Source organism: Phoca vitulina, unplaced genomic scaffold (genome assembly GCF_004348235.1).
Source record: "Phoca vitulina isolate PV1807 unplaced genomic scaffold, GSC_HSeal_1.0 scaffold2, whole genome shotgun sequence".
Lineage (NCBI taxonomy): Eukaryota > Metazoa > Chordata > Mammalia > Carnivora > Phocidae > Phoca > Phoca vitulina.
In genome coordinates, this window is record NW_022589705.1 from 70,795,737 (window position 1) to 70,808,130 (window position 12,394).

The 12,394-nt window shown below is 53.0% G+C and overlaps 1 protein-coding gene across 1 annotated transcript; it reads left to right on the forward strand.

Moving 5' to 3' along the window:
- Positions 1 to 322: 322 nt before the first annotated feature.
- HPCAL4 (hippocalcin like 4) lies at positions 323 to 12,394 on the forward strand. The gene is made up of 4 exons (XM_032432181.1): positions 323 to 469; positions 6,082 to 6,251; positions 6,435 to 6,650; positions 8,362 to 12,394. The coding sequence occupies exons 2-4, from the start codon at positions 6,090 to 6,092 to the stop codon at positions 8,557 to 8,559; spliced, it is 576 nt and encodes a 191-aa protein (XP_032288072.1). The 5' UTR covers positions 323 to 469; positions 6,082 to 6,089; the 3' UTR covers positions 8,560 to 12,394.

The following is a 12,394-nucleotide window of genomic DNA, read 5'->3' on the forward strand; positions in this document are numbered from 1 at the left end:
GGAAGGCTTAGAGACTCGGCTGTGGCTCTCCCGTTTCCACAGCAACCGTGCGGCTGTTTGTGCGAATCCACTTCAGTCATCACTTTTCGCCCCAGACTGCGGCCCGGGGTCTGAACCCTAGGGTGGGGTACCGCTGGGGGCACAGCCCTCCCCCTTCCTCGCGACTCCGAGAAGGTCAGCGCGGGCGGGCGGGGCGCGCTCCGGCAGCCCGGCCTCACTGGCCATCCAGTCCCCACCTGAAACCCCGCCTGCCACTCCGCCCCAGCGCAGCCAATCAACGCCCGATCTGCTCGGGATGAGGCGGGGCTTATGCAAATCGTGTCCCCTCCGAGAGACATAGTGATACAAGAGCTGGGAGGCGGCTCCGGTGCGGACCTCGGAGAGCCTAGTCGCCAGCCCGCGAGCCAGTCTCGGTCCCCGCGGCCCGCCGAGGCTCAGAGCCATCCAGCGACCCGGCGAGCGGCCTCAGGTAACGCGGGCGGGGCCGGGCAGAGGCCCTTGTCCCCTCCCCCTCCATTCTCCTTTCCTGCCCCCCTCATTCATCCTTGACCCCTGGTTCCTCCCATAGGCGGCAGCATCTGGAGGGCCGCCCCCGGGTAGGGGACTCCCACCCCAGTCCAGGCCCCATGGGTCCCAGGGAAGGGGGCACAGCTGCCTCCTTACCCCCAGCTCAGGTAAGAACACCCACTGCTCTAGCCCCCCAACACACACACACACACACACACACCTGGGGGGTGTGGTGTTGCTGGTGCTTGAGGAGGCTCCAATCACCCTTCCCCTTTGGAGATGGGTAGTTTGCCCAGCATCATGGCAACCTCCCGCCTCCACAGATAGCCCCCACCCACACCATCCGCCCCCCCCCAGCAGCTCGCTGTGCACTTCACATCAAGGCCCCTGCCCCCAGAAACAGCTTCCACCTCCACAGAGAGCCTACTCCCACTTCACGTTGTCCCCTCAGACTATCCCCACCTCCCACCCCTCAAGCTGACAGAGCTCACAGCATATCTAGAAGAGGAAAGAAGCGCCCCCCCCCCCAGTTCTCCTCCTCACACTCTCTCAACAGCAACACCACCCCCCATGGTCCCAGGGCTAGGCAGAGGCCCCATGTTTGGCCTCTTTCATCCTGGCTGGAGGATGAACCGGGGCACCACCCCCCAGCAGACCTGTCCGTCACTGCTGCCAAGGTCCCAGCCTTCCCCGTTCCCCTCACCCCTCACAGGCACCAAGTCCTCTCATTCTATCTCTCAAACATCTCTAATTTGGATCGTCTCTGGCCTTCTTGCGCCCAGTCGCTCCCGCTCTCCTGTCTTCCTGCTGTTCCACAAGGACCTGCCAAAGCTCCATGTGGACTGTGTCTCTCCTTCCCCTAGGGTGGCCTGAATCTGGAAGGCAGACGAGATGGGTTAAATCTTGCCTTTGCCTCAGCTGCTGTTTGCCTTTGGCCAAGTCACTTCCCTCTCTGATCCTTCATGAAATGGGGAAGGGGCAGGACAGAGGGGGGACTGGATGAGATGGTCTTGAACAGCCTTCCAGCCCTGACGTGCTCTGGTTCTGTGGCTGATTATGAGCAAATGGGACCATTCACTCTTGCCCTGAACCATTAGGACATTTCAGAGAAGAGGCCTGAAGGGTGTTAGTCCTCACCAAGGGGACATTGCTTGTTACTCAGGCCTCCCCCTCCCACACGCTCTCCAGGCCCAGGCCCCTTCTCAGCTGTTAGGAGTCCCTCCCAGACCACCGGCCCATGTGGCATGGACAGTTCCAAGGTGGAGGTGGCCACTAGGGCCCGCCTTTTGTTTATCATGCCCTGCTCCTCGTTAAGGAGAGGGAGAAGACCTGGCTGCTGCTGCTATGGTTGCTGCTCAGAGAAGAGCAAAGGGAGCGGAGGAAAGAGGAAATCTCCTGACCAGGGAGCTGTTGTCACCATGGCAACCGTCTCAGCACCAGCTCCTCTGAAGCTGGGTGAGGGTGTGGGATTATTGCCTCCCTCAATCCCTCCCACCCTCACTGCCACTTCCTCATGTGAAGCCCAGGACCCTGAGCTCTGCCCTCTGGAAGAAGCCTCTGAGCACAGAGGAGCAGTGCCATCTCCTTCACAGCTGGAGGGCAGCCCTCAAGAGCTGGCAGAGAAGCCTGCCCAGGTTGAGCAGGGCCTCAGCTCCAACAGAACATGCCATGCCCCCAAGGCCTTTGCCTTGCTACTGCTGGGCTGTGGTTGGCCTTGGGCGCACCCTTCCTTTCCCGGGTCTGGGTTCCATGGTCTCTGAAATGGGTGCAATGGCAGGAGAACACGGATAAACAAAAAAGCCTGATGCCATTCCAAGGAGGAAGAAGGGGGTTCTGCCCCTCTCGTGGCATCCACCAAGGGACGTTCATTGAATATCTCTGTGTTCCAGACACGGCCTTTGGGTCTCTGCAGGTGGTTCTGTGCAGCCACAGAGGAGGGGACAGGACCACTGTGGGGCAGCTCCAAGAGGGCAAACCTCGGAACGATGGGAAAAGTGCTTTTCTCACTCTCTGAGCTGCCCTAAAGCGGACTTGGTTATATGGAGAGGGGATAAGCTCTTTGCCATTGAGGAAAAGGCTTGAAGGACATTTTGGGGCTTGGTCCAAGGTTAAATACAAAGATCTCTTCCAAATCAAGTTCCATTCTGGAATTCTAGAGCACCGGGTGAGGGTCAGAGAGTTCTAGAGTCTACACTTGTGGGGCTCAGTTCCACGGCCCTCAAATGCTGAATCCATACTGTTGACTGTCCAGTGTCCAGGCCAGGAGAGGCTGATCATAAGGAAGTGGGCTTCAGTCAGTCCTGAAGGCTGAGGAGAGCTGCATCCGCTCAGATGGGAAGAAAGGATATTAAGGGAAAGCAGCTATGCAATAGGTTCATAGGTCCTGGCTGTGTGAAGACTAACTGGAAAGCATGTAGTTGTGAAGGGAGCAGTGGGAGGTAAGGCTAGACAGGTGGGCACCTTGATGCCAGATTCTAGAGGATTTTAGAGTGTGAGGGGCCTCGTGGGCATGTCCCCTTCTAGCCTATGTCGTACTTCTGGGCAAAACCAGAAATGGCATTGCTTCAGAACAGAGAAGTCAGAAGAAAGGCATTCCCTCTGAGGCAGCTGAGCCCACGGGCATGGCTTAGCATGCAGCACAGGATCTCAGCCCCTCAGCTGTGCCCCTGGCCCTGACTATGGGGAGAGGGAGGACATGGTAAAAGTTCCAGGAGAACAACAGGACTTGGTGCCAGTTGGACCTAGGGAAAAGGAACAGGGGAAACTAAAAGTAACTAAGATTGAATTTTGCCCCTGGGATGAGGGAGGGAAGGAAGGAAGGGCTGATGGAGAGGGAAGATGGCCACAGGCTGAGGGTGTCTGGTTGTAGATGAGCTGAGTCAGAAGAGCTGGGCCATCCCAAGAGATGGATATTTCCTAGATGTCAGATATGGTGGCCTGGAGCTCAGTAAGATGGTCCCACTGAGGCCAAGAGGGAGATCAGAACTAGGGTTTTCCCAAAAGGCAGGCAGGAGTGGGGAAGGTCTGTACTGGACAAGAGTAGCCATGATTTGGAGAGGGTGGTCCAGGCATGTGGCATGGATTCAGCCTGGGTGCCATCTGGACTCTTCCACTGACCTGCTGTGTAACTCTGAGCCAGTTTTCTCCATTCTCGGGGTTCCAGTTTCCACTAAAATAAGGGGATATCTTAAAAGGACTGCCAGCTTTGACTGGCCATCTAAGAACAATAGAGGAAATGAAGAGAAATGAAGAAGGAGGCATAGTGTTCAGTGGGGCTGGGACCAAATTTGGGCTGGGAACAGGTATGGCCCCAGGAGATAGAGAATTGTGGGAAGGGAGCAGAGGACAGGGAGGAGGAAAAGGGCGAAGGCAAGAGCCACACAGACACCATGATACACACACACACGTGTGCTCTGACAGATCTGCAGTCTCATAAATTGACGTGCTCCCACCCACACCCAGCCCCTTACACAGACACTCAGGCACATCCCCCAGGAGAATGCTGGAGAAGCTTCACCTCCCCTACTGGACACCTCTCTCTCTGGGTTCTCTAGCTTCCTTGACTATACCCCGAGCCTTCAGTGTGCTTTGGACTTGGGGAGGGATCAGCAGGGGATGTAGCCTGCCTTCTTCTGCCCATAGTCTCCCAGAGTCATCCTTGTGCCCCGAGTAGCTGTTTTGGACCCCACATTCCAGGTTCCTGAAGATGGCCTGCCTCTCCCCCACCCCAGCTTCTCCTGGGAGCATGGAGGATTCCTCATGCTCCGGGGGTGGTAGGTGGGGGAGGATGTTGCTACCCCAGCTGATGCTTGATCTTCCTCATGGCCCAGTGGAGGAGGCCCAGAGATATCCTGTAACTAACCTGAAGCCACGTAGCAAGGGAAAGGGCTTGGAAGAGACTAATATCAGATCTGGTTGTTCAGGGCGCTACTAGGAGTAAGGATTAAAAGCCAAATTGGCATGCAGTGGGCCATGGATGTGAAATTCCTTCTGCTAGACTGATGACTTCCTTTTCCAGAGTATCTTCATGACAGGCTACCCTGGGGTTGGGGTCTGGTGCCCTTCCAAAAAGACTCCAGACAGGTCAAAGTTACCTCCCGGGGCCATGTCCTAGGAAACTCAGGCCCTGGAGGGATATTCCTCCCATGGAGGTCAGATAAGAGTGTCCATCTTCAGGGCCTGGCAAGGCCTCACTCCTGATGCACCCTGGGGAGGTCCTATACCTCCCTCTGCAAAAACTGCCTCTGTCACAGGGTACATGAGGGGCTTCTATTCCAGTGGGGGACCGACTCTTCATCCTCCCCAAACCTATTTTTCCACACCACCACCTCCATCCATTCAGCCCCAAATCTAAGCATCTGTCTCAACTTCTTTGTCCCTCTCACCCCCACATTCAGTCACCAAGCTCTGCTAGTGTCCCTCCTAACATGTCTCAATCCATCCACGTCATTCCACAGCCTCTGCCCTAGCGTCACCATCTCTCACCTGAACTATGCCGCACACCCCTCTCTGCTCTCTACTTTCCCCCACCCAGGCCATCTTGCGCACTGTAGCCAAAGGAAAGATTCTAAAACACATTCCTTCTCTCTCATCCCAGCATCTAGTTCAGGACCTGCCACTGTAAGCATTCTGTGTTTGTGGACTGAATGCTATCTTCCTAGCCCGTGCTTTAAAATCCCTATGGGTATAGGCCAAGCTCCTTGGCATGGATTGAAGGCCCTTGACAATCAGCCAGATACCTCTTTGACCCAGTTACTGAAGTTTGGCCCATATCTACTTTATCCCCGTCACTGGCACGGGACCTGGCACACACAGTCAGCCTCAGTAAATGCTCAGGGAATGAATGACTAATGAAAAGCAGGATGAGTCAGGGTCATCAATGCTATCAGCTAGGACTTCTATTTGTACAGAGGAAGGAGAGAAGCTTCCTGCTGGGATGGCCTGGAATGCCTTGAGGAAGAACTTGGGAGATGGTGCCAGGGGGACACACAAGGAACCTTCCTCAGGTCCCTGGGCATTGAAGAGCCTGCAGAGGCGGGTAGGGCCATGGGAGGAAAGCTCTAAATAGCAAGGAGAGGATTAAGACTCTATCCTAGGGGTGTGGGAAGCTCTGCCAGGTGTACCCAGGAGAGGGGAGGATGAAGACTGACATTAGCCTGGGTCAGCGAGAAGGTGGGGAGCTGAGACCTGGGGGTGGAGATCCTAGGTGCCAGGAAGGGAAACCTGCTGTGAGGAGAGGGGAGGGGCTGCTGTGGAGAGAAGAGGCCCTGCCATGGGGGAGTGTGATGGGGGAAGGGACCCCCTCCCATGTGTGGGGAGGGAGACAGGACCTCCTATGGGAAGAGGTGTGAAGAATAGGGCCTAGCTGTAGGAAGGTGGGCTTGTTGAGGATGGTGGTGACAGGAGGGGACCCACCCTGCTGTGGAAGGAGGGATCCTGGTTGTGGGAATGTGGGGCTTGTTATGGGAGGGGTTGTTGTGGAGAAAGGGAACCCTGTCCTATGGGGACTTAGGGGACCGCTGGTGAGGTGAGGGCCTTGCCATGGACCAAACTGAGGGAGCCCATGTCCCCCAGGCCCTGCCATGGGGAAGACCAACAGCAAGCTGGCCCCGGAGGTGCTGGAGGACCTGGTTCAGAACACCGAGTTCAGCGAGCAGGAGCTGAAGCAGTGGTACAAGGGTTTCCTGAAGGACTGCCCCAGCGGCATCCTCAACCTGGAGGAATTCCAGCAGCTCTACATCAAGGTGGGCGGGCCGGGCGGCCGGGGGCGGGGCCAGGGAACTCCAGGGGGAGGGCCGGATGGGTGGGGGCGGGGCCAGACAATCTAGGGGGAGGGCTGGACGGCCAGGGGCGGGGCCAAGCAATCAAGGAGGCGGGCAGAGACCGCAAGGCTGTGGCTTCGCCCCAATGCCTCTTCCACGCCTCAGTTCTTTCCCTACGGCGACGCCTCCAAGTTTGCGCAGCACGCTTTCCGCACCTTCGACAAGAACGGCGACGGCACCATCGACTTCCGGGAGTTCATCTGTGCCCTTTCGGTCACCTCCCGCGGCAGCTTCGAGCAGAAACTCAACTGGGCCTTTGAGATGTACGACCTGGACGGTGACGGGCGCATCACGCGCCTGGAGATGCTGGAGATCATCGAGGTACGCGGGGTGGATGCGGGAGGCGAGGTTGTGCTGGGGTGATGCCCCTCCGGTCTTCGTGGCGGGTCCTCTCCGGCCCTCTCCAGGCACCCCACTGTCGGGCCTCAGGAGCGTCCTGGCTGCGCTCCACCTGTCCCCGCACCCCGCCTCCCAGGACCCAGTGGCTAACTAGCATTGGTTGGCTGCGCAGTGTAGGACAGGCCTCGTGCTAAGTGATTTACCCAGAAACCCTATGGGGTAGGTACTGACAGAAACCCCATTTTACGGAGGAGGAAACATATCAAGTGGTGGTTCATGACTCAAATCCAAGGACTCTGCCTCCAGAGCCTAAGTTTCTAACTCATTATGTTTAAACAAATATGTATGGCGTGCCTACCGTGTGCCAGGCCCTGTTCAAAGTTCTGCTTTATTAGGACACTCCTTCTGTAGTGAGAAGATTTTAAAACAGGAAAACAACCTGTGCTGGGGCGCCTGGGTGGCTCAGATGGTTAAGCGTCTGCCTTCGGCTCAGGTCATGATCCCAGGGTCCTGGGATCGAGCCCCGCATAAGGCTCCCTGCTCAGAGGGGAGCCTGCTTCTCCCTTTCCTTCTCCTGCTCCCCCTGCTTGTGCTCTCTCACTCTCTCTGTTAAATAAATAAATAAAATCTTTAAAAAAAGAAAAGAAAAGAAAACAACTTGTGCTATGTCAAGCGGTAAGTATTATGAAGATAAGCAAAGCAAAGTCAGGGGAGTGAGAGCGATGGAAGAGAAGTCTATGGGGTGAAATGTGAGCAGCAACCTGAATAAGGTGAGGGAGCTAATCATGTAAACGTCTAGGGGAAGAGTGTTCTATGCAGAGGGAGCAGTAAATGCAAAGACACTGAGGTGGGATTGTGTTTGTAGTGTTCAAGGAGTAGCCAGGAGGCCAGAGTGGTACGAGAGAAGTGGGTGAGGGGAAATCACTTAGCATCTCACAGTCTGGGGTAGAGATTTGACTTTATTCTGAGTGAGATGGGAAGCCATTTACAGCTCTCTATTCTCTGTGTGGAGAACAGACTAAGGGCACAGGAAGGCAGAAGCAGGGAGACCAGTTAGGATGCTTCCACTGCAGGCCAGTCAGGAGCTGATGGAAAACAGCAACGCTGGGAGAGCAGTGGAAGTGGTTGCAGACGAGACCTATTGCAATATTTGGGCTGACAAGATTTGCTGAAGGATTGGACATGAGGGAGAGTCTAGCATGGCATCAAGACTTTTGGTCTGGGGGCGCCTGGGTGGCTCAGTTGGTTAAGCAACTGCCTTCGGCTCAGGTCATGATTCTGGAGTCCCGGGATCGAGTCCCACATCGGGCTCCCTGCTCAGCGGGGGGTCTGCTTCTCCCTCTGACCCTTCCCCTCTCATGCTCTCTGTCTCCCATTCTCTCTCTCAGATAAATAAATAAAAAAATCTTAAAAAAAAAAAAAAGACTTTTGGTCTGAACGACTAGAAGGATGAATTTGCTATTTACTGAGACAGGGAATGCTGAGGGAAGAGCAGGTTGGAGGTGAAGAGTTGGGTTGTGGACATGTGTGGTATGAGATACCCATTCAGTCTTAATGACCATACATCACCTTCCACTGTCCTCGCCATCTCCCATGTTCTCCCTGCCCACCCCCAACCCCCTTCATTCACCCCTGATCGTCCCTGCCCGCTGTGAGTGTTCACAGTTCCTCCCTTGCCCCCCACCCCCACCAGGCTATCTACAAGATGGTGGGCACTGTGATCATGATGCGCATGAACCAGGATGGGCTCACGCCCCAGCAGCGTGTGGACAAGATCTTCAAGAAGATGGACCAGGATAAGGACGACCAGATTACGCTGGAGGAGTTCAAGGAGGCGGCCAAGAGTGACCCATCCATTGTGCTGCTACTGCAGTGTGACATGCAGAAGTAGAGGCTGGTGAGGGGCAGGGCCCCTGGCCAGGAGGGGCGTGGCCACCTCCCAACCTGATGACCTCTCAGGGGGAGGGGTATTCTAGCCTCACTTTCTGGCCCACCCACCCCTCTGCCCAAGCCCTTGCTCCCCTCAATCGAGATCCTTGAGGGACCACCTCACCCTGGAAAAGAGACAGATCCTCAGGTATTCTGTGGTCTAGCCCCACCCCCAATCTTGGCCCAGAACCAACATCCACTGGGCATAGAGGGTTGGCTTTTGCCCGAAGAGGCAGGATTGAGGAAGGGGGGCTGCGGGTCTGCTTTGAAATTCTGTTCTTCCTGGGATTACACTTTACAGGATGTGGTCTCACAGATCCCAGTTAAAGGGCCAAAGTGGGTCTGTCCTTTGCTGAGGACCTAAATTCCTTAAAGGTGGTCTCTGCCCTGCCCCCTTGACTCTACCTGGCCCCTCGGTCCCAGCCTGTGGAGCGTTCATTCAGTCCTTTCTTCACCTAACGTTTATTGAGCACCTGTTCAATGCCAGGCACCTCTGGGTGCTAAGGTCATGGTAGTTTACAAGACACATTCTGTGCCCTCTGGAAGCTCATATGGGAAGTGAGGCAAACTTCCAGTGGTCAGAGTCTCAGATGGGAACGTGGCACACAACTGAGCAGAGGGTGTGCTAAGGCCAGTTAGTTTGAAAGGAACCATTAAATCTTTCAGTTCACCTCCACCCAGAGCTGCAGAGGAATTAAATGAAAAGTATTTGGAAGTCTAGGAACCATTGTGAGTGGAAGGTTTAAGAAACACTGATATTTATGTAATACTTATTTTTTTAGTACCCTTTAAAAGAGCTAAAGTCATTTTATTAGTTTAGGATATTAAAACATACTTTATATTACTTGGTTTCTTGTAAAATGATTAAATGAGTATAGAAAATGCTAATTTTGTGGGTGGGGGGAGGGAGAGCTGAGAAAAAAAGAGGGAAAATACCAGCAAACTTACCAAATAACACTTTTTCTTATCAGACTAAGTCCTGAGGTGTCACCATCAGCAGCTTCTGCTGCTTCCTTTTTAATGACTTTTTCAATTCAGTGGGCAGCTCTCTTATCATGCACTAGCTCTGGTTGGATGCTGACTTTGGAAACAGAAAAAGACAAGGTTTGCTGAGAGTGAGACAAGTGTATCTTCCACATCTTGGTAGTTCCTTTCTGGATTTGGTATTGTTTCAAGGATGGGCTTGTTCTTTCTGCTACAGAAACAGAAGGAGCTAGAAGAAGAGGACCACCCAGCCACTGTTTAGGTTGCCCGACTGCATTTATGGACCAAATGCCTAAAAATGTGCTGGGGACATGCTCCATTTGAAAGGCTCTTTCTAGCCCCAAATCCTCAGTCTGCCAGGTAAATTCATCATCTTCCAGGTGTACTGGCTTTGCTTTCTGCTTTCTGCTTTTGGGTCAATGAGCTATACAGCTGCATGCTTTGACTGCCAGACAATCTTGCTTCTTCAAGCCTTTCACTTTATTTTCGCCTATACTTGTGATCAGAAATTAGCTTTGATGTGCAGTGACAGATTTCCTCTTGAGCTGCTGGTGAAAACAGTCTAGTACACAGGTGCTGTCAGCCCAGGGTAGGAACAGGGAATGATTGCTGAGTCAGCGGTGGGAGATTGTATCTCTGGGAAAGAGGAAAGGCATGCCCCTTCTGAGTGCTCACCTGTCTTCCCTCTCTGCAGGTGGAAACTCTTAGGGATGCTGACCTTTGGCCCCGAACTCTATTGGACCTTCCTTCTTGCTGCCCTTGGAGGTAGCAAGGCCACTTAGTTGCCACTCTCTTTTTGTCTTCTGCCTATGACTAGCCACGTGGTGAGGCTGGGAATTCACATCCTCAGGCAGTAACCAGCAGGTTTTTATCCAGTAATGCCTCAAGGAATGTTCCATTACTCTGAGGCACTGGTCATTAGGTGTATCTTGTGCTACTAGTCAGCACCACAGATACATAGATACCAGTCTGGCTCAGTGAGACTTCCAGTAGAGGCTTTTTACAAAGTGGGGTTCCCATCCCCCAAACGTTGAATCTAACCTAACTCACAATCACACAGAACTTCATGGCTTTCAAAGGCTTGACATCTACTCCATCTCATTCTGTCCTCCAGCCTGGGGAAATAGAGATTTTTCATTCCCTTTCTCCAGTTTTGGGAAGTGAGGCACAGAAAGGGCACGTGGTCAGGGGGTGAAACAGGCCAAGACTCGAACCCAAGGCTCTAAGAGGGTTTCTTCCTTCAGTTTCTCCCTCCTCGTCTCTCTGACTGAGTCATACCAAGTTGACTGTGGGGCAAGCTAAGTTAGTTTTGGTCTTTGACAAGCTTCCTGCTGAGAAGTTTCTGAGGCGGTGGTCTTCCAAAAAAGAAATAGGAGCTTGTTTGAACTTCCAACATTTTCAAGCATCTTGTTGTCTGCTTGTGGGCAGCTCTGCTAATAGGTCAGTGTCATCCTGGGAAGCCTCTGACTCAGCACCCCGGAAGCATCTTGCACTATCTTTACCACCATATTCCTCCCTAAGAGAACTGTTTTTGTTTTTCTCCAGCTGGTGGGAAAGTCCTACCCGTGAGAGCATGTTTGATCATTCCAAGCTTTTGGACATATCCCGTGGGCGATATTTGCCAGTTAGGCCAAAGATTCTCAGACAGCCCAGTGGTGTGAACACATAAAGCCAGGCTGGGAACTGAGACCACCATCTTGTTGATGGGAAGAGCCACAGGCAGGCCAGGCCTTGCTCCCACATGCTCCTGGATGTCCCAGGGACTGTGTGCTCAGGGGCTCCTGTGGTAGAGTACCGGCCCTGCCTTGAGAAGAGAGGCAGGCCTCTGATATCCTGTGCCAGCTATGAGGGACTTGCCATAGAGCACAAGGTAAGGAGACATTGAAGTATGACTCACAGAAACACAAAAATATACAGACAGTGACAACAGTGTTATATTCAAATTCTCCTTTTAAAGTTTTGTATCTTCTTGCAGCAAGTCTGAATTGAAAGGTTCCAGAATCTACCTCCTAACTGCATCCTGTTCTCCTTCATCCTTTTGGGCTAACTGATGAGCCCCTTATTTCTTATCTTTAAAAATCATCAACAAGGTCTACTTCAGATGGCTGCTCCAGTCCTTTGAACTATAGTCAGGGATATAAAACTTACCTTTAAATCAAAAGTTAAGAAAAAGGAAGCCCATAAGCAAAAGCACTGAATCATTTACTGACTGTTTCTAGAGGTAGAAGTTCATCCTGCTGCAGAGAGAGAGAGAAGGAGGCAAGGGAAGAGAAAGGAAAGAGAGAATGAGAGAACAAGCTGGGGTTTCCACACAGGGTAGTAAGCTGACACTGTAAATATTTTTACACAAAAATTTACTAAAGCAACAAATTTTCCTGAAGATCCACCCTGGGTGAGGTTTTGTTCTGACTTCAGAGGTCACTGTGGAAGAAAGAATACATTTCTTACATATTTTATCATTTTTGAAAAAAAAAACCCTTCAAATCCTACAATTTCAAAGTTTCAGAAAAGTATGGAATTTTCTTTCTGAAATTTTCAAGGTTTTCTTTTACCTTTGCCAGAAGGTGGGGCAGGACTGGGCCTCCCGGGGTGTTTGGCCCTTCCTGCTTGGTGGAGGCAGTGGGGGTGTGGAGGCCTGGGGGAAAGGGGGAGCTGGGTGGCAGAGGGGGACATCCCAACTCATTCTCTTGTGTGGCCCCCTATCCCCACCCCATGTGCTGCTCCCGGCTGTGGCCGCAGTGACTGTCCTCACTGTTCAACCCTGTGCTGTATAGTGTGTTTTTCACTGACCGTGAATAAAGGTGTGACCTTTA

Coding starts and splice junctions, on each gene's coding strand:
- HPCAL4 (XM_032432181.1), top strand. CDS start 6,090: ATGGGGAAGACCAACAGCAAGCTGGCCCCGGAGGTGCTGGAGGACCTG. Junction 6,252..6,434: donor TCCAGCAGCTCTACATCAAG/GTGGGCGGGCCG, acceptor TCCACGCCTCAG/TTCTTTCCCTACGGCGACGC. Junction 6,651..8,361: donor AGATGCTGGAGATCATCGAG/GTACGCGGGGTG, acceptor CACCCCCACCAG/GCTATCTACAAGATGGTGGG.